The sequence below is a fragment of the Gopherus flavomarginatus genome, chromosome 2 (assembly GCF_025201925.1).
Source record: "Gopherus flavomarginatus isolate rGopFla2 chromosome 2, rGopFla2.mat.asm, whole genome shotgun sequence".
Lineage (NCBI taxonomy): Eukaryota > Metazoa > Chordata > Testudines > Testudinidae > Gopherus > Gopherus flavomarginatus.
In genome coordinates, this window is record NC_066618.1 from 117,463,660 (window position 1) to 117,485,368 (window position 21,709).

Below are 21,709 nucleotides of genomic sequence, written 5' to 3' on the forward strand. Positions count from 1 at the left end.
CATCTAGTGACACCGAGACCACTTAAAGAGAGAGAGAAAATGGGTCTGCTCTACAGCCTTAGCTAACAGGCAGTTGGCTTTTAGCACATGCACTAGAGGCTCATGCACTAAGCTTTAGAGGTTCCCAATTCGATTCCGCCTGCCGTTGATTAGGATCTGTTGGTATTACATATTGTTGATAGCCCTCAACAAGCCACTGTGTGAAGGGTGCCATACAAGCTATGGTCAGAATGAGGTTAAAACAGCAAACAGCTCTGCTCACCAGCGTGAGTGGGCAAAAAGATGATCCTTAGCCCTCCACAGGCTAAGGAACCTCACAGGCAGGTATAGAAACCCAAAGGGAAGATATAACCTGAGGAAGAGAAACAGGATGTGGTTCTGTTCTAATGAAGTCTAAGCTAAAAGGAAAGTGGCAGGATGCTATTAATGATTATATTTGTTATAAAATAAGTTGCACTGCATCTGTTTTTCAGCTCCATCCAGCCCCTCATGGCTGGCTGAAAGGGTCAGTAGCCTGTATTTCAAATTTATTAGAAAATAGCTGAGACATACCTTTTTCTAAAAATACTGAGGAAGCTGCCCATCACCCATTCCCTGGGCCAAACGTCTTTCTGCGTAACATGTTGCAGTCCAGTTAAGCTATTAGTTTTGCTGACAGTATTTTTTTCTGTTTATTTTTTGTTTTCTGTTATCCTCTTAACATCAGTTTGGGATTTCTGAATCTATACTACCTGTAACACTGGTAAACCAGGAGCCAGCTCTTGCCAACACTGCAGGTATCAGCTGAGCACTGACAAATTCATAGGTGGAAACCAGACCAACTCACCTGTATGTTAGTATTGTTCAAGATAGGTTTTAGACTTGTAAGGATGTTTGTAGTGTTTAGACACTGTAAAATACTTGTAAGTTGCTGTGTGCATTAATCTTGCTTGTAACGTCTGTATCCCACACTATCCGGTAATATGTCAGTTTTGCTTTACAACTGTAAAAATGCCTGCTCTGAACTTTTGAACCCAGGCAGGAGGAGTGATTTTTTGGAGTAAAGCAGACTCCAGCTTGGCTGGGTGGCAAGATAAACTGGAGGGCCAAAAGGGACTGACTCTATGATCAGACTGTCATAGCTCCTCAGGGGTTCACATTTGTTACTGGGTTGGTGAAATCTAATTATAGATCATACTATCATTATGGGGTGTTTGCCCTGCTTTTTGACAGTCTGCCGTGAGTTTGGCATTCCTGGTCGTGAACCACTCCAGACCGTCTGACAAATGGTGTAGTCTTTTAGTAAACTAAGGATTTATTAACTAGGAAGAATAAATGAGAGAGTTATTTACAGGTTAAAGCAGGCAACATATGAGTTACAGTTTATGGTTTCAAAAGGTGGCAGAGCTGTAGTAATCTGTCAGCACTGAATGTCTTTTAGGGCTAAGCCAGGTTGACCCTGGGGACCTCTGCTTTTGTTTCCTAGCTCCAGCCCTCTGAGAATCCAAACAACGAAGAGATAAAGAATTTTCATATCAGCTATCTTTATTTCCTCTTCCTAATTCAAGCTGATGGGATCTGCTTCCTCGCACATAGCACCACTCTATTAATGTGATCCAGGAATCTGTTAAACATGCATTCCTCCCTTTTAGCATATTATTATAGGATTAACTCTTGATAGCAACTTGAACTTGCAGCAAATCAAGGATAGAAAAATGCCATAAAATTTAATCTGATGAAAGTTGATCTGATGAAGTCGGTTCTAGCCCAGGAAAGCTTATGCCCAAATACATTTGTTAGTCTCTAAGCTGCTACAGACTCCTCCTTGTTTTTGCTGATACAGACTAACACGGCTACCCCTCTGAAACCATTAAAATTTAGGTATGTGTATTTTTTCACCTCTTACAAGCTAGGCAGGATTCAGACCTCCAGTGTAAGGAAGGACTAGAACATGTAAAGAAGGCCTTGTCTACACAAAAAAATTGCACTGTTTTAACTAAATGTGTGATATTCAAGCCAGTTTAGTTAAAGTGGTGCAAACCTGTGTAAACACACTCAGTTGGGTTTAGCTTAAGCTGATTCCTAGTTGATTTAAAACAACCCAGAATAAGAGTGTCCACACAGGGATTTGAACCAGTTCGGCTAAATTGGTTTGAAAAATCACATCTTTAGTTAAGCTAGTGCAATTCTCTTGTGTATATCAGACCTAAGATTTCTCCTGCCAGAAGTTTATGATGTCTTTAAAAATGCAGCACAAACACTGTCAACTAACAGGCAAGAATAGTTAAACTCAGTACTCATAAAACTGCTGGAACTGACACTGTGTACTTGCCATCACTCAGATCGTTTTGTTTGTGTACTCCATCCCTTTCCCCCATGCTTCGTCTTGTTTGTGAAAGGTCCAATTCTGCAGCATTCTATCTGCAGAAGCCCCTTGACTTCAGTGTTGACTGGAAAAGAATGCCATCTGCTGAATTACCAACACTAATTCCTGCTGCTGCCAAGTCTTCCATGGTGGTTTCACCTGGCATGATGTTGCTTAGCTTGTGAGATCTGACAGGATCACAGCACAAGGTGATAAAGCTACAAGTACCTGCTTTGATTTGTGCATTCTGTGCTTTGAGAGTTAATGTATAAAAGTGATTGCCTTTCTGCTTTCTATATAATACTAATAATATCAGTGAGGAATGTTGGACTATAATGTATGTACAGATGTATTTTATCCAAATTGTTATAGCAATCTGAAAAAATATATATTTTAAAAGCACTTACATTTGCTTCTACATTTTACAAGTGTGTACAAATATCTTAACACCTACTCATCCAGTTTGTATCTGCAGCCAGTAGTTCTTTTTGTAAGTATGCAAATTACATATGGTTTGTGAGCCTTCCTTTTTTAAAATGTGGTTATTCAAGTCTAACAATTAGAGTCATAATTATCAGACTTCTGGGACTCAAACTTCTGTGTGATATAGAATGTTTAGCTATTACTAAATGGAGGAAAAAAAGACATGGCTCAGATTCTAAATCTGTCATATTTAAAGTAATAAATAGAATGAGCAAATGCAGCTACTTCAGAGAACAATTTAAGCCTCTGAATAGCAGGTCAGATGGTGGACAAATTATTAATTTTTAATATGGCTGAATTACTGACTGACTTGATTTACAAACTGGGTATTAAAATGCTATTACACTATGTGAATTAGTCCCTCTTAATTTAAATTGCAAGTTCACTAGTAACCTTAATCAGCCTGGAAACATATCTTAAACCTAATCCAGATGCAATAATAGTCTCCAAAGTCCACCTTTATTTAAAATCTTTTTAGTTTGAATGGACTGCAGCATATTGCAGTGGTTCTCAGCCGGGGGTCTGAAGCCCCATGGGAGTCCATGAGCCCTTTCAGGGGAGCCATGGGGCCCCACAACTGAAACCCAGACCTCAAGCTCCAGTGCTGAAGCTGGGAGTGGCGCGGGGCTGAAGGTGGCACCCACACGAAGCTGGGAGCAGTGCAGGGCTGGAGGCAGCATCCCCCCACAGCCCCCAAAGCCAGGAGTAGCATGGGACTGAAGCCACACACACACCCCTGAATCTAGGAGTGGCACAGGTCTGAAACGGGGCAAACTTTCTCCCCCACAAGCCAAGAGGAGTGGGGGGCTGAAACTGGGAGCTCCAGAGCCTCCCCCCCCACTGAAGCTGGGAGCTGCGCTGGGAGCCCCCCTGCCTGCCTGCACACAGCCCCTAGCTATCCCCTCCCTGCATCCTGAGCAGTTTTCAAACTTTTTGAATTGAGTCTCCACTTTGAGTTATATTTTTGGTTGCATCCCCTCACAGCCCAGACAGGCTGGGGGGCCTCCTGAGTGAGTCCCAGGGTGGAGATGGCACTACTTCCCTGGACCTCGCTGTGCGGAGCTGGCTTGAGCCCTGCCAGCCTTTGCCGCCCGCCAAATAGAAGTAAAACTATGCCTATGCCTAAGGGTTCCCCTCCTGGCCTGGAGCCTCGAGTTGCCCCCCTCCCCTCGCTGGGCTCTGGAGTTTTTATAGCATGTTGAGAGGGGGTCTCAGCAAGAAAAAGGTTGAGAACCCTGGCTATTGCATATTTGGACCATATGGCAACATCTTTAAAGTCTTTTTAAAACCAAAATGAAATTTCTATGTTGCAGATGCAATCTTGACTTTCCCATATAGTCTTATTAAGTAGTAAAGGGGTTTTTTATAGCATAACTTCAATTATTTTAATAGTATGCAAGTTTTTGCTGTATTTCTGCACTTCAACATTTATAAGTAAATGGTAGAGACTACGATTGAAAAATATTTACATTTCATCAATACCATAATTTAATAAAGGATTATCTACTCTGTTTTGAGATAGGTGTATTGTCTAATGTGAGTTTTAAGTGTATTGTCTCTTTATTAGGAGATAGGCTACTTTGGATAAGAACCATGCTTTGTTCAATGCTAAGCACGCTGGCAGCAGCACTAATAATTATGGGCTTGTCTACACTGGCAGAGTTACAGCGCCGGGAGTTACAGCGGCACTCAGAGAGTGCTGAAGGGAAACCACTGTTGTTGTGTGTTCACACTGTCAGCTGCCTGCGCAATAGCGTGCAGCACTTGCAGCAATATTCAGAGTGGTGCACTCTGGGCAGCTATCCCACAGAGCACCTCTTCCTCTTCTGCTGCTAAGAGTTTTGGGAAGACAGAGGGCAGTGCAGGGCATCCTGGGTCCTGTCCCAATGACCTGTGATGCTTTGCTTCGCATCCCAGCAATCCCTGTGCTTTCATCTACATTTGGCGCCATCTTTCAACGGTTTGTGTACTGCACGCTCTGCCTCTTCAATCTGTAGGAATGGATCCCAAACTGCTGACCAGTATGCTGCTTTCTCTGACCAACACATCACGAGTAGCAGTGGAGTTATTCCTTAAACTACAAAGGCAAGAGGAGTGTGACATTGATCTCGCTACACATACTAGCTACAACAGGAGATTGCTTGTGGCATTCATGGAGGTGCTGACCACCAGTGGAACGCCATTTTTGGGCTCGGGAAACAAGCACTGAGTGGTGGGATCACATCGTCATGCATATCAGGGATGACAAGCAGTGGCTGCAGAACTTTCGGATGAGGAAAGCCACATTCATAGGACTGTGTGATGAACTCGCCCCAGCCCTGTGGCGCAAGGACACGAGAATGAGAGCTGCCCTGCTGTTGGAGATGCGCGTGGTGATTGCACTGTGGAAGCTGGCTACTCCAGACTGCTACTGATCAGTTGCTGGCCACTTCAGAATGGGAAAGTTGACTGTTGGACTCATGTTGACAGAAGTGTGCAGGACCATTAATCGCATCCTACTACGAAAGCCCCTGACTCTGGGCAACGTGCATGACATTGTGGATGGCTTTGCACAAATGGGCTTCCCTAACTGTGGAGGGGCAATAGTTGGCACGCATATTCCAATTCTGGCACCAGACAAGCTAGCCACTGAGTACATTAATCACAGGGTGGATTTGATTTAAATCAAATTGATTTAAACCATGATTTATATTTCTCTTTTTAGGATTTCACTCAGTTCCTTCCAAATTTCAACAGTGTCGTCCATAAAACAGCTATTTCCCTGCATTTTGTTCAAGGCTACAGAAATAGGCTTCAGGGTACTCAGCATGTGTTCAACATTTCTCTTAAGCCCAATGTTGAGAACTTTGGCTGTGACAGTGCCATCTTTTTTCACAGTTTTGTTTACACTGTCATCAGATTAGGCCAGTTCTTGATATAGTGCTCAAAACAGTCCACCTCTGAGTTCTATCACACGTCTTGTGGAGAGTTAGCTTGGTTCCTCCCACTTTTTTTAGAGCAGCTACTGCAAAGTGGTTGCTAGGTAAGTATTTTGCAGTTTCAACGACATTAGCCTTTATTTCTGGAACACTGAAGTCTTTGGCTGCAACCGTATATTATTAGTTTGGGCCTCTCTTCGCTCTCTTCTAAATAATTTGTTCTCATCTTGGATACATTTGCCACATTGTCTGTGACCAAGCTGTGTACTAGACATTTGAATTTTTTTTCACACTTTGTTATAGCTTTTACTGCTACTTCTTGTAAGTATTCTGCTGCGTGTGCATTTCCTGAAGTATCAATTGTTTCTGTTAGAAAGACATTCCCTTCTTCTGTTGTCACACAAGCACATACAACAGGATCATTGTGGACATTGCTCCACCCATCAAGATTCACGTTAACAATTTCATCCTCTAGACCTTTTACACACTACTCAATTTCTCTTTCATACACTTTATCCAGCAATTTGCTTGCAACATCTGCTCTGTTGAGTGGACTATATCCTGGTCTTTATGACTGAACCATGTTAACAAAGTGGGGATTCTCAGTCATACGGAAAGGAAAGTTTGTTGCATAAACAAACTGGGCAATTTTTTTCGTCAATTACCTCTTTTTGTAATCTGCTTCTTATCACAAATTTATCTATGGTTGTTTCTGGATGATGGAGATTTTTTTTCTTTTTTGCTACAGGTGATAGACTGGCTATATGACATACATGATGTTACTGAAACACTATCATTAGCAGATAACTCTGAAACTATAGACAATTATGGTGATCTTGAAGGTGGATAATCTTCAGAATCCTGTATGTTGAGGATGGATTCTCCTAAACAAAATAAGTCAATGCAGTTATTTAATTATTATTACCATACTACTCATTTCAAGAAAGATGTGGAGAAATTGGAGAGGGTCCAGAGAAGAGCAACAAGAATGATTAAAGGTCTTGAGAACATGACCTATGAAGGAAGGCTGAAGGAATTGGGTTTGTTTAGCTTGGAAAAGAGAAGACTGAGAGGGGACATGATAGCAGTTTTCAGGTATCTAAAAGGGTGTCATCAGGAGGAGGGAGAAAACTTGTTCACCTTAGCCTCCAATGATAGAACAAGAAGCAATGGGCTTAAACTGCAGCAAGGGAGATTTAGGTTGGACATGAGGAAAAAGTTCCTAACTGTCAGGGTAGTTAAACACTGGAATAGATTGCCTAGGGAAGTTGTGGAATCTCCATCTCTGGAGATATTTAAGAGTAGGTTAGATAAATGTCTATTAGGGATGGTCTAGACAATATTTGGTCCTGCCATGAGGGCAGGGGACTGGACTCGATGACCTCTCGAGGTCCCTTCCAGTCCTGGAGTCTGAGTCTATGAGTCTGAGTCATTTAGTATTACTCATTGCATTCACTGACACTCAGTACTACTTTTAAAAGGTGAAATTGTAAAAGGAAGATCTGCCTATTTCAGCCATATATTTGTAATCACAACTGCATCTAAAGTGATAGTACTATAGAGTAACAACTATATTTTTTGCTCAAACATGAGAATTCAAGAATAGTGCAGAAGAAAGACAGGCAGTCCTTAAGAAAGAAATATGAAATAAAAAAGTTTACCAACCTGAAGATCCTGCATGTTCAGTCATGTTCCTTTCATCATCTTCAAGGCAGCTCCCTCCTGGGAAGAAACACGTCTCATGATGTTGTTTCATTTAGGCAAACATTTAGTGCATTTCTTTGTTGCACTATTTGCATTTTGCACGCATGCCTGTCTTATCCACAGGTAGAGGAACTTCATTAAAATATTCCCAAACTGGGTCTCTTTTACGGCCTGCTGCCATTATAGGTTTTCCCTTCTAGTGAGAGAATGGTATGGTAGATCTCAAATCAACGAAAGCTACACTTAGAAAGATCTCAAGACTTCTGGAATATGCTGCTCAAACAGTTTCACTTTTGTTTCTAGTGCCTGTCCCTCCCTTACATTTATCTCCAGACTTCTTCTCCTTGTCCAGATCTATTCCGCCCCCAACAATCTTGTATTCATTCAACTTTTTGAAACTTTGCACTTTTAGAGAGAGGTAAAGGATTGACTCTGTGTACACAAATTTGCAGAGGGACAATAGGGTTGAGGTCTATTATTTCTCACCTCTATATATTATTTATTTATTTAAAAACATTTTTGCTGTTAACAAGCATGTTATCTCTGGAGATGCAAAGCCACAGTTTAAGGACTGCAAAACTAAGCATCTCTGATGGTATCTTCTAGATCAGAGGTCTCAAACATGTGGCTTGAGGGCTGAGTTATTTCCTGTGGCCCGCCATAGGTACTGACTCCACCGGCAGCCTGATTCCCGCCGCCCCCCCGAGCACGCCTCGTCCCCTCTCCTCCACCTACCTTCCAGCGCTTCCCGCTGCCAAACAGCTATTTGGTGGCACTTAGGACTTTCCAGGAGGGAGGGGGAAGGAGCGGGGATGTGCTGCACTCAGGGGAGGAGGCAGAGAAGAGGTCCGGAGCCAAGACGGGGATGTGGGGAAGGGGTTGGAATGGGGGCGGAGTTGGGACAGAGACTTTGGGGAAGGTTTGGAATGGGGGTGGGGAAAGGGTGGGAAGAGGTGGGGTAGGGGTGGGGCCTCATGGACTAGACGAGCAGTCTGAGGAATGAAGTTCAGCATGTATGATTCTTTGCTGAGAGTAGTTGGGAAGAATGTTTGTTAAAAGTGGCAATGTATTTTGTATGAAGTTCTTGCCATTATAGCTATGTTAATAGACTGTTAGTGTAGATCATGATCATCAGTGTTACTGACCACATAAAGAATAGTTACAGATGTTTATTTTATTAAAACCCCTCTTCGCATTACAGTTTTTAAAAAGTTAATACATTGACTTTTAATAGCATGCTATATTACTCTTCATTTTTTTCATTTTTGACTATACTTTTGTATCATTGCATGAAACGTGATGTGGCCCTTGGGCCAACGTACTAGTCCTCATATGGCCCTCATGGTGATTTTAGTTTGAGGTCTCTGTTCTAGACTGAGCACGGAGTCCCAGTGGGTAGGTAGAAAGATTAACCTAAATAATCTATACAAAAGCCCCTGGAACCCCAAAAGATTGGGTCCCTAATCCATGAACTATTGGAACTCATTTACGAAACTTTTCTTAAACATTACATGAATATATTGTCTCATACTATAGAATTAGAATTTATAATCCTATTCCTTGATGAGATATCTTTGAGCTATAATGTATCTCAATTAAAACTATCTTTAGATAGGTTTTTTCCTCAAAAAGCATTTTATCAAAAAATCCTATTTAAATAAAAAAAACTGATTTTTTTAAAATAAAAAATCATTGATTTGTATCCACTCTGATATAATCACAAGGGGTATTTCTCAATGGTTCCCCAGGCACTTGTGGATCACCGTGGGTGTTTCACAGACATTAACGCAGGCTGGTCTGGAAAGGTGCATGACGTACGCATCTTTTGGATCTCTGGCCTGTTTAGGAAGTTGCAAGCAAGGACTTTCTTCCCAGACTAGAAGATCACCATAGGAGAAGTTGAAATGCCTATTGTGATCCTGGGAGACCCCATAATGCCGTGGCTTATGAAGCCATACATGGGGCAACTTGACAGCAGCAAGGAGCTGTTCGACAATAGGCTGAGCAAGTGCAGAATGACTGTTAAGGGAGTCAATCAACATCCTGTACCACTGCTCACACTAGGCATATCATGGGAGGCACGCCTGTTTTCTGCAACTCTTCTTCCCCCAACAACTCTCTTCAACGATTCCCAAAATCAAATCCACTTACTGAGGCCTCTTCTCCTGTTTGCATTTCGCCAATGTCCGACAGCTGTGACTGGTTAGTCTCCTACGGGGTAGAAAAGAGCTCCTGACTCCATGCATCTCTGACCTCCAAGTCATTCTTTGCCTCTGGATCCCCCTCCTTGTCCAAGATTTCCTCCCACTGGCTTGGTCCACTCTTGACTGGCATGCAAGCCACCAAAGTATCCACAGTGGTCTTTGCAGTGGAGGTGGGGTCGCCACCAAGTGTCACATCCAACTCTTTGTAGAGCCAGCAGCTCGTGAGTGCAGCACTGGAGCAGCAGTTTGCCTCCCGCAGCTTGTGGTAGGCATACCACAGCTCCTTCACTTTGACCCTGAACTGCAGTGTGTCCCTGTCAAGGCCCCTTTCTGTCATGCATCGTGAAGTCTGTCCATAGGTATCATAATTCCTATGGCTGGAGCGCAGCTGGGACTGGACAGCCTTCTCTCCCCAAATGCTGATGAGGTCCAGCAGCTCAGCATTGCTCCAAACGGGATCCCCTGGTGCGTGAAGCGAGCATGGTTACCTGGAAAGATGCACTGAGACCACTGCACACATCACCGAGCAAACAGGAAGGGGACTTTCAAAATTCCAAAGGAATTTATGGGGTGGGGATGATGGTTGGTCACCTGAAGTCAGGGCAGTAGAGTTCAAACCGATGATCAGAGAAGCGAGAATAGGCGTTGTGGGACACCTCCCAGAGGCCAATCACAGTGCTGTAATATAGCACAGTGTCTACACTGGCACCACAGCGCTGTACCCGTGGTGCAGAAAGCTCTACACCTCTCATTGGGGTGTTTTCGGCGCACTAAGTGGCTTGGCAGTGTGTACACCTCAGGAATTACAATTCAGAAACCTGCTTTATTGCACAGAAACTTGCCAGTGTAGACAGGGCCTGTGAAGGCATCCTTTCTTTAAAAGGACTTAATCAGTTTAAAGTCATCTGAAAATATTTACCTAAAACTACTTTAACTAAAAAATTAGAGAAAGTTACTGTTTTTGCAGTTTATCTTTTCCTATTTTTAAAAAGTTTCAAATGAAAAATGAGCAAGGCTCTCCTATTCTATGTTCACACTGTGATGGGTTGGATCACAAAAACCCCCTTGGGAACTGCCAACTGATGTGCCAAGACTACTTCTGCCCCTGCTTTCCCTGCCAGCTCGAGGTTAGTTGCTGCTTCACTGGTAGTCATTTTCCTGCTTTCTTGTGCTGGGCCACACACCCTTTGCAGTTCACTGAAACTGGGATGCAGTCAGCTCAGGGGCTTCTTAGTTAGCAGAGACTTTCCCAGTCTTAAGACTTTCTGGGTACTTTGCAACCTGTGCAGTACTAGCTTTTTCTGATCTTCCCTCTTACTTAAAGTATTTTGCTTTCCTTTCTGACCCTATTTCCCTTACCCAAAATAAGCAAAGAGAAAATAACAAACCAGTAACCACTTTGTCTGTTCTCCAGCCACCACACTTAAAACTGACTTAAAATCACTACCAGTATCTCAAAGCGATCAGGTGTGCACAAATCCTGCTCAACTATGCCACTGTGACGGGTTGGGCCACAGAAACCTTCCTGGGACTGCCAACTGATGCCAAGACTACTTCTACCCCTGCCTTATCTGCCAGCTTGGGACTCCAGCACCCTGTCTTGTTGAGCCAGACACACCAGTCCGCTCCAACACAAACCCAGGGTCTGAACCACGTGCTCCAAAGCTGCAGACTTAACTGAAAGCAGCTAACAGAAGTGTTCCTGTCTTTAACACTCAGATGCCCAACTCCCAATGGGTTCCAAACCACAAATCAATCCGTTTTACCCTGTAGAAAGCTTATACTGGGTAAAGTCTTAAATTGTTTGCGCTCTATAACACTGATAGAGAGATATGCACAGTTGTTTGCTCGACCCCCCCCCTCAGATATTAATACATACTCCGAGTTAATTAATAAGTAAAAAGTGATTTTTATTAAATACAGAAAGTAGGATTTAAGTGTTTCCAAGTAGTGACGGACAGAACAAAGTGAATTACCAAGTAAAATAAAATGAAACACGCCTGTCTAAGCCTTATACAGTAATAAAGATGAATACAGATAAAATCTCACCCTCAGAGATGTTTCAATAAGTCTCTGTCACAGACTGGATGCCTTCCTAGTCTGGGCACAATCCTTTCCCCTGGTACAGCCTTTGTTCCAGCCAGGGCCGGCTCTAGCCATTTTGCCGCCCCAAGCACGGCGGCACGCCACGGGGGGCGCTCTGCCCTTCGCCCGTCCCACGGCTCCGGTGGACCTCCCGCAGGTGTGCCCGCGGATGCTCCACTGGAGCTGCAGGACCAGCGGACCCTCCGCAGGGAAGCCTGCGGGAGGTCCACTGGAGCCATGGGACCGGCGGACCCTCTGCAGGGACGCCTGCGGGAGGTCCACCAGAGCCGCCTGCCACCCTCCCGGCAACCGGCAGAGTGCCCCCTGCGGCATGCCGCCCCAAGCATGCGCTTGGTGCACTGGGGCCTGGAGCCGGCCCTGGTTCCAGCTCAGGTGGTAGCTAGGGGATCTCTCATGATGGCTCACGCTTTGTTCTGTTCCACCCACTTACATATCTTTTGCATAAGGTGGGAATCCTTTGTCCCGCTCTGGGTTCCCACTCCCTCCTTCTCAATGGAAAAGCACCAGTTCAGATTCCAGTTCAGGTGACATGCTCACATGCCACTGTAAGACTTCATTACCCACTTGCCAGCACACAACATATACAGGAAGACTTACAAGTAAAACAGAACCATTTATAGTCAATTGTCCTGGTTGATGGGAGCCATCAAGATTCCAAACCACCATTAATGGCCCACAGAGTTATATTTCATATTTCTAGTTTCAGATACAAGAGTGATATATTTATACAAATAGGAATAGATTATAAGCTTTGTAATGATACCTTACAAAAGACCTTCTGCATGAAGCATATGTTAGCTACATTATATTCACACTCATCAGCATACTTTAATAAAATCATATAGAGTGCAACATCACACACACACAGAATTATTCAGGAATAGCAGTTAATTCCACACGTAGACGTGTGAAAATTTAAAGTTCCAGGTTCAGATCCCAGACAAAACCTTCTGGCAGGGCTGAATGTTATGGCACCTTTGTATTTCTTTTTTTAGAAAAGTAACTTCATGCCTAAATGTACTAATTCCTTTCAACAAGAAACAAAGAGTAGTACAGTTGTTTGCTTGTCCATGTGGGTGTATCTGAAGTAAATACTGTGATATCTCCTCAGATTGTTTTGTTACAAACTCCAACCACAGTCAATTCAATCTGCCTTAGACAGCATCCAGAACAGGTATTACAGGTCATAGCTATGCATTTTGTGCACTTACTGGAAAGCTTAGGTTCTTTCCCTGCTTGTAAGACTGCTGTTTTGTAGACTTTAAATTGTTCTGATCTTTCAGAACAATGAACCTGTATTGATATGTATCAATATACACACACAAAATAAAATGACATGTATATAGAAAAAGCAGCAAGGAGTTTATATCTCCTCATGGAATGGTAAATGATCACTTAGAGATAACTGCAGATTGTTTAAAAAACAAACACCAAAGTACAGAAACCAGGAATGAGAAAGGAATAGGAAAGAAGAAACACATGGTGAAAATTTACTTTCTATACAATAAAGCCCTCTTTGTTACTTGAGAACGGATTTCACCTAGTGCAGGAAAAGTTAAGATTCTCATTTATCCATTTTTCTGTAGCTTGAAAGTTAATCTTTAATGAACTACATATTCACCAAGGCTAGAGTCCAATCCTTTAACAGTGGCAGAGGTTAATACTTCTAGTGATGGAGGGTTTTATTTTTGGAAACATACAAGTGAATTTTAATGACTTGACCTCAAACTTAAAACCCTACAACATGAGTCCATAACGCCAGATGTCCATGGACGTATTGTATGGCTTTATTTCATTCTAAAAGCCCCACATGGTTATTACTGGTCTGGTGCACCACTAATCAGTTCTTTTTGTATTATATGTAGACAAGGAAAGAGCCAGGGGTCCTCTCTCAGTAACTCAGATTAATTTCTTTGATGGCTATTTTCCTCTCTCTTCCTCTCAGAGCCCTTCCCATATCCACCTTTTTGTTGTACCATCCCAGAGCACATGGACATTCAATTTCTACAGACTCATATGAGACCTCATGAATTTTTAAAGTGCGCGTGAAACCCGAGTTTTCACAAAAACAGACCTATTACATTAGAGTAGTGGAAGGGTGGGTTGTAAGACAAAATTAAGCCACATTTAGGGTTTCTAGGTCTGAATAACATGGGATATCTGTTATGAGTATGATGTGTATCCCTATTTGATTACTGTAATGCTGTTTGCTACAAGGGTGCAGAGTTAACTCAGTCCAGGGTGGCTTTGCACATCTGTAGGAAGGCAGACAATGCTTTAGATAACCCAATCACTGATTAACTTAATACAGGGATCAATTCCTTTGAAAGTTTATCCACGCCACACTCTGACCAACAATCTGGCTGATAACTTGGGACGGGGTAGAGAATCCAAGCAGGGAGACCTTAAAACAAAGAATTTAGTAACTGAAACTCAGACACAGAATCTGCAAAAAAGCAGACAGAACTCCAGTCCCATGAAGCAGCAGGATACGTGGGACCTACCTAAACCTTGAGGGATATGCCTAAACTTTCAATGAAGACAATAGCCTTTGTTATTTTAATCCTCTCTCTCTGATGGCTGTGTTCCCATGGATAACACTTCGTTTTGCAGCTGTTCAGTGTCATTGTGTTTACCGTCCCCGAAGGGAAGTCTATAACAGGGACCAAGCCCAGCTGGATGTGCTGAGGGAAAAGTGTCAGTAAAGAGGGGTGCTGTAACTCAGGTCGAGTCTAACAGGGGGGTGGAATGGCAGAATTCCATTCTGAAAAATGCAGGTGCTGGGCATAGCACTTGGAAGGGACCCCACAGGGAGAGAGCATGAGGGGGTCAAAGATACAGTGTAGCTTAGGATAATGTTATATATATATATATTATTTTATTATATTATGACACTAAGCCAAGCTATTTTTTGAGATAGTGTTAAAAAAAATGTTAATTTTCAAAATGTGAAATACTTCTGATATTTCAAACTCCTCTCTTTACCACCAAACTATCTCTAAAACTTTCCCCTCCTGAAGAGGAGCATAGAATTCAAGTGGACTGGTTCAATGTTAAAAAAAAAAAAAAAAAAAGTCAGGTAAGTCAAATGCAACTTTTAAACTAGTTACAATTCTAACTATGGAGATACTGCAAAAACGAGGAGTCCTTGTGGCACCTGAGAGAATAAAATTTATTTGGGCGTTAAGTTTTTATGGGCTAAAACCCACTTCATCAGATGTGTGGAGTGAAAAATACAAGTAGCAGTATTTATCACAGGACATGAAAAGATGGGAGTTGCCTTGCCAAGTTGGGGGAGAGGGGGGTCAGTGCTAACAAGGCCAATTAAATTAAGGTGGAAGTGGCCTATTCTCAACAGTTGACAGGAAGAGGTGAATATCAAGAGAGGGAAAATTACCCTTTGTAGTGACCCATCCACTCCCAGTCTTTATTCAGGCCTAATTTAATGGTGTACAGTTTGCAATTTAATTCCAGTTCTGCAGTTTCTTGTTGAAGTCTGTTAAGTTTTTTTGTCGAAGAATTGCCACTTTTAAGTCTGTTACTGAGTGTCCAGGGAGATTGAAGAGCTCTCCTACTGGTTTTTGAATGTTACAATTCTTGATGTCTGATTTGTGTCCATTTATTCTTTTGCGTAGACTGTCCGGTTTGGCCAATGTACATGGCAGAGGGCCATTGCTGGCACATGATGGCATATATCACATTGGTAGATGTGCAGGTGAACGAGTTCCTCATGGTGTGGCTGATGTGGTTAGGCCCTATGATGGTGACCCTTAAATGGGTATGAGGACAGAGTTGGCAACAGGGTTTGTTGCAGGGATTGGTTCCTGGGTTAGTGTTTTTGTTGTGTGGTGTTTAGTTGCTGGTTGAGTATTTGCCAGTCCTCGCTTACAGACAGCTTCCCAACCTGAAGCAAATACTCACCAGCAACGTTACTGATTACATTTGATCTTGAACAATGTACAAATGCAAATTTAGTTACAAATATCCATAAACATGAGATTCAAAAGTCAAGACCACACTTGCATAGCTCACAACTGGGAAATCCCAAGGACTTTGCTTCCTAATCCCAAATGTCTGTCAAGCTTCTAGACTGTTTTCAAAATGTTCCCAACTAGCACTGTGTGCAACTAAGCTTTGCAATGTAATGTCATGTGCCCTTTATAGCAATAAGGTAGTACAGACCAGCAACTTACGATATGTTAGGTTTAGCAAGAACAAGCAAGCAACTTACATTTTGGCAATAACAAGACATTGGCAAACTTCAAAAAAGTTGATTTTTTGTATGACTTTTATTAATATTTACAAAATATTGTAAATGCATAACATTCATCTAGATTACACATAATATCAATGTTAAAAAATCCATCATGTCAGTGCTGAATTACAAAAACTTAATTACATAAAAGCATACCCTTTTGTCCAGTATATTTTCATTCAAGTAAATATATATATTACCTTTACAAAAAAAACTAGGTATTTGGTCCCCATCCTGTTCATGGATAAAAGGGACCACAATACATTTATCTCCATTTAGTTGCAGGGTAGAACTCCTATAGTGAGCTGTTTGATATGACAGCTACAGAGAGTTTTATGTTTCCAAATTAAGTGGTTTTGGCGTGTTAAAAAGCTATATTTTAAGACACAGAGAAACATAGCCCCTCTCTACAGAACAGGATGAAAGGGGAATGGGAACGTGAAAATGATCACAATTCAGGAAGTTGTGCCATTGCTAAAAAATAAATATTCCTCCTTGAGGATGTTCTATATATTAAGAACTGCACACATCCTACTTACCTAATGTGGTTCTATAACACACAATTTGTGTTTTCTCCTATTGAGATTCTTATTGACCACTATATTTAAAAAAAAATTGAAGGCAATATTTAGTGTGGTGCTGACAACATGATACATTAGGCTAGGCAAATTTTACAAATGTGCATGGTATTATTATACAGCTGTCCTCACAGAAAAGAGGACAAAATTGAGGTTTCTGCCATTTGACAAAAAATTTATAAAAATTTTACACAATTAAAACAACAACAACAAAAATATTGTACACGTTAATTACTGGTGGCATTTGCAGGTTCAGGAGATTGAAGAAATTCATAGGGGTCATGAACCATGTCTTGTTGTTCTCCTACACTCAGATGAGAAGGACTTCCTGTAGTAGAAGAAAAAAAAATTAATAAAAGACAGAAAAATCTAGCAGGCGAGCCTTAAAGATATAAAACTGCATTGGTACATTGGTATTTAATATGTTCTTTCCACCATTCCTCCATGTCCTAGGGTGGGGTGGGCAAACTTTTTGACCTGAGGGCCACTTCTGGGTGGAGAAATTGTATGCTTGGCCATGAATGGAACTGGGGTGCAAGAGGGTGCTCACGGCAGGGGGTTCAGAGTGTGGGAGGGGGCTCAGGGCAAGGGTTTGAGGTGCAGAAGGGGTTCAGAGTGTGGGCTCCGGCCTGGCACCACTCACAAGTGGCTCCGGGAAGGCAACAGCATGCAACGGGGCTAAGGCAAGCTCCCTGCCTGCCCTGGCCCTGCCTTGCTCCCGGAAGTGGCCAGCATGTCCAGCAGTGGCTCCCGGGTGTGGGGTGGGGCAGGCGATTCCGCCACACGCTGCCTTTGCCTGCAGGTACCATCCTCAAAGCTCCCATTGGCTGTGGCTCCCCGTTCCCAGCCAATGGGAGTTGTGGGGTGATGGTGCCTGCAGGCAAAGGCAGCGCATGGAGCCCTCTGCCCCCCCGCCCTGCTTGCCCAGGGGCCACAGGGACGTGGCACCATCTGCTTCCAGGACTGGTGTGGGGCTGGCAATCCCATGGGCTGGATCCAGCCCACAGGCCTTAGTTTGGCCTTCCTTGTCCTAGGGTAATATTTTCAAAAGTACCTAAGTCCTATTTTTAAAAGTGATTTAGTCTCTTAAAAGCATAAGTCACATCAAAGTCAATGGGACTAGAGACTCCTTAATAACTTATGAAATCAAAACGTAGGTGCTTTTGAAAAATCTGCCTCTGTTTTATTACTCTAAATTGCTAAAATGATGTAATTAAATCATCCATGGAAGGTACTTATCCTCTTTTAAATAAAACTGCAGAAAAGTATTAAAATGTTGTATCAGCATATAGCTCTGTTTTACCCTCCTGACCTTTAAAATGAACAATGGGGAGGTTATTACAGGGTCCCAGCAGAAGTGGATTTCCTATGGACTAATGCTTAACTCAGTGGAGGGACACGCTGCTGAAAGGAATGCTTGTCTGACTTATGCTTATTTTGTTGCTAGCAGAGGCAATAAGAGATGACATTTTGAACGTTTGATAAAACATCAAAAAAAGGAAGAAAATTAAAAAGGTACATATAATATGCTGATGATGTGCAGTGGAGATGCAATACATTTAAGATTATCCTTGCTTCATTGAGGAAGTAAACAACATCAGCTCTGATTATTTCGCACTTGATGTAACCAAGTTATTTAAATAGTTAGTGCCCTCCAGTTTTATATGATTATGTTAGTGCCTTGTCAAGTCTGATTTTTTTTTTAAACTCTCAGAGGATTTTACAAACTGATGTGTATTTAATTAGGATTGATTATTTCACTTCATTACATACAATCGGATTCTCTGTTTTACGTACAAACACATTTTGCTTTATCTGAGGGTGATTTGGTTAATGTATCTAATTAATAATAATTCCCTTCCATTTCAATTCTAAAATGTCCATTTCTTATATGCCTTTAATTGAAAACCTCATATATCTATTTTAATACTACGCACGCTATCATAAAAAGTTAAGTTTGTGAGTGAGAGTCAAAATGCTGTTTGTGTGAACAACACAGGTCTACACAAAGACATAAAATTGAGGGGGGTGCTGTGAATGTTATTCAAACATCAGTTTGATTTATAGGTCATTCCATTCATGCTTAATCTGAAACTTGAGTAAGCAGAATTAAAAAACTGTTTTTAACCCTAAAGAATGCATAGGCTAATAAGTCTTTTAATATTCAGATAAATAGACATTTTAGGATTAAACAGCTATTGCAGTCTGCACACTGTGTCTTATCTAAGTAATCTTTAAATAGCAATTTACATAAGTAGAACATACATTTTCTGTAAGGGATTCTCTTTTGTCCTAAAATTAGGAAATTTAAATTAGAATAGTGATCTTGCAACTGTTGAGGTACAGTTAATGTTACCTAGATGATGCTGATCTCTTTCAGAGGTGTTGGAGAGGGAGCTGAGGTTGGATGAAGGCCTGGATCCCACTCTATCAGTTTGAGCCTCATGAAGGTCCTGCAATAGTTTAGTTGTCTCATCCAAATGTAAATGATTATCGTCATGATCAAGCTCCTTCTTCACTTTCCCTAGGAACACCAAATAACCAAAATGAACAACAGGTACAGATTAAGCATATTCCCAAATGAATGGTAAAAAAAGGTTAATTTTAAAGAAAAGAACCATTTCCCAGTGAAACTCATTTTACAATAAAGCTAAAGAAAGTCACACTTTGAACCTGTTGAAAGTATAAGGCAATGGGTGTTCTATTTTTATCTGAGGATTTCAGAGAGATTCCTGTTACACATTAAATAGGAAAAAATGAACTCACTCACTTCTAGTAAAACTGTGCACTGATACATTAGACACTGACAACTTCCCCTATAAATGAGAAACGTGACACACCAAAATCTCTGTACAGTTGGTAGATACTCTAGGACTACCGCACTTGACAGCAACATAAACATCCAGACGCCTTAAGAGACCCCAAAAAACCACCACCACCAACAAAAAAAACTTCACTTGTTTAAGTTATGCAAGAAATACAGTTGTGTCAGAATAGGAGTGTATGTTGTTAAACTGCTAGAAAAATATTTACGTCCGTGGAGCAGTTACAATCGGAACTTGTCATTGCTTTCCCAAAGGCTGCATCTTCTATAGAAAAAACGGCAAAAGTCTGTAGGAAAGCATTCAGTCTACTTTTCTGGCCTTCTGCAGCCTTGCTCCCATTTTTAGTTATGGAACACAGGGACTCTTCTCATATATTTAATTAACAGAAACTTAAAATTATAAGCAGGACTTGTTTCAGTGACAATGATATGTTGGAAGAGATTCTACAGTCATTCTTTCAAAATATTTCATTTGTGGTCAACAGTAATGTTCATTTTTATATTTCTGGGGCATTTAAAAAAAGAATGGCTGTGAGCCATTCTTACAAGGAACTATATCCCTACAGCCTATGCAATTTCCCTACAAGAGACTGAAGTATTTTTTATACTACGTGGAAGTCCTTTAGATTCATTCCTGAACTCAAATCAGCATGAATATGTACTAACCAAAACCTTCTAACGTGTGTATATATATATGTTGTTTGATAAGGTTCAATAAAAAGAAGCTGGACCAGCGTGGGATGAAGAAATGTCCAAACAAAAGAAAGATCAAGGCTGGATGAATCTCCTATGCTTGACTAAGACTTTGTCTATGTAGACTAAATTTTTAAAATTTCTCAAACACTTCAGCAAACCATGGCATTACCCCAGCTAAATGGTTAGCTAAACCACTACAAAACTCTTAAATAACATTATTAGATCACTTACCTAGTGAACTTAACATGGAAATATCAAGAGACACATCTGAATATGGTTTCACAGACAAAAAATCCAAAACAGAAGTATTACTGTCTCCAATTGATTCTCCAACCTGATTAAAAATACAGGAAAGAGGAGAAAAAGACTCAAATGAACTGTAGATGATGATAATGACTAATTATCACAGCAAGTGTGATTCTTCAAAGTGACTGCTTGCGTGGATCCTCACTCTAGAAGTGTGCACTAATGTATGAGCATAGCACTTTCTGGACTGTCAGTCCGGTCTGGCCACACTTCCTTTGTGTTGCCATGACTCCTTCACCTGAGGATATCCCCAGGGTTCAGCCTCAACTACCACCTTGTCCCTCCCATTACAAAATAATGGGGAAGAAGGGCAGGGAATGTGGTTTCCAGGCAATCAATCATCCCAGACAACTGAAGTTACTACTGAAGGTGATAGTTTTTTCCACCTTGTATTACCCCTGTGTGCTATAAACAACCTAAGAGTCCTACAGAATGGCTTAGTCCAGTTCAAATAGTAATTAAAAGCTATTTTTTAACATTCACAGAAGGCAGATCAGACTCCCCTGGTAACAAATGAACCCTAGTAAAAAACAGAAGTAGGCAGATGGACTGACAGAAGCCACTTTTGATAAGAACTTGGGCTTCTAAGCACATCATCACCTTATCTCTATGGCATTGTATACAGTGGATCAGCCATGAGAGTTCCTTCTGCATCCTCACAAGGGAGATGAAAGGAAAAGGAGTGGAGCCCCAATGAACATTTCTATCCAGAAAGCTCTCAGGGTGTAATGTTTCACCTACTATGGGAATCACGGGCATGCAGCATTTCAAGACAGCCATTTCAACATTAATTTTGTAAATCTAACGAACAGGCAGCACTTGCATGAATTATACTGAGTGATCACAAGTACATTCTAAAACTGATTACAGAAACTATTACCCTCAAATGAAATCCTTAGCAATGTCCTTCAGTGCTGATTGCCAAAGAATATAGTAATATTATTTGCTGTCAGCATGGGTACGTCTACAATGCAGCTGGGAACGTGTTTCCCAGAATGTGCAGACAGACATGTGCTAGCTCTGCTCAACCTAGCATGCTAAAAATAGCTGTGTGGTCGTGGGCATACAGGCAGCAGCTTGAACTAGCCACCCGAGTACATACCGAGGGGATTGGGCTGCTGCTGCAGCCACACTGCTATTTTTTAAGCACGCTAGCTCAAGCAGAGCTAGCATGTATCTGGTCATGTGTGCTGGGCTGCAAATGTTGATTTTTTTAAAAAGGAAAATACACTTAGGCATGTGTTTGGAAAGCACAAAGAATTACATAAATCCATTAGAAACTAATACATTA

General features: G+C 41.6%; 1 protein-coding gene across 6 annotated transcripts in view; it reads right to left on the reverse strand.

Annotated features, from left to right (window-relative positions):
- Positions 1 to 16,029: 16,029 nt before the first annotated feature.
- The window catches only part of BRD9 (bromodomain containing 9), a 64,936-nt gene continuing 59,256 nt past the window's right edge, over positions 16,030 to 21,709 (reverse strand). For all 6 annotated transcript variants that reach the window (XM_050938208.1, XM_050938206.1, XM_050938207.1 and 3 more), the window contains exons 15-17: positions 20,344 to 20,446; positions 18,949 to 19,116; positions 16,030 to 16,920 (exon numbers count right to left, since the gene is read on the reverse strand). In XM_050938208.1, the coding sequence (XP_050794165.1) occupies positions 16,820 to 16,920; positions 18,949 to 19,116; positions 20,344 to 20,446 (372 nt within the window). In that variant the 3' untranslated portion in view covers positions 16,030 to 16,819. The remainder of the gene's footprint in view (positions 16,921 to 18,948; positions 19,117 to 20,343; positions 20,447 to 21,709) is intronic.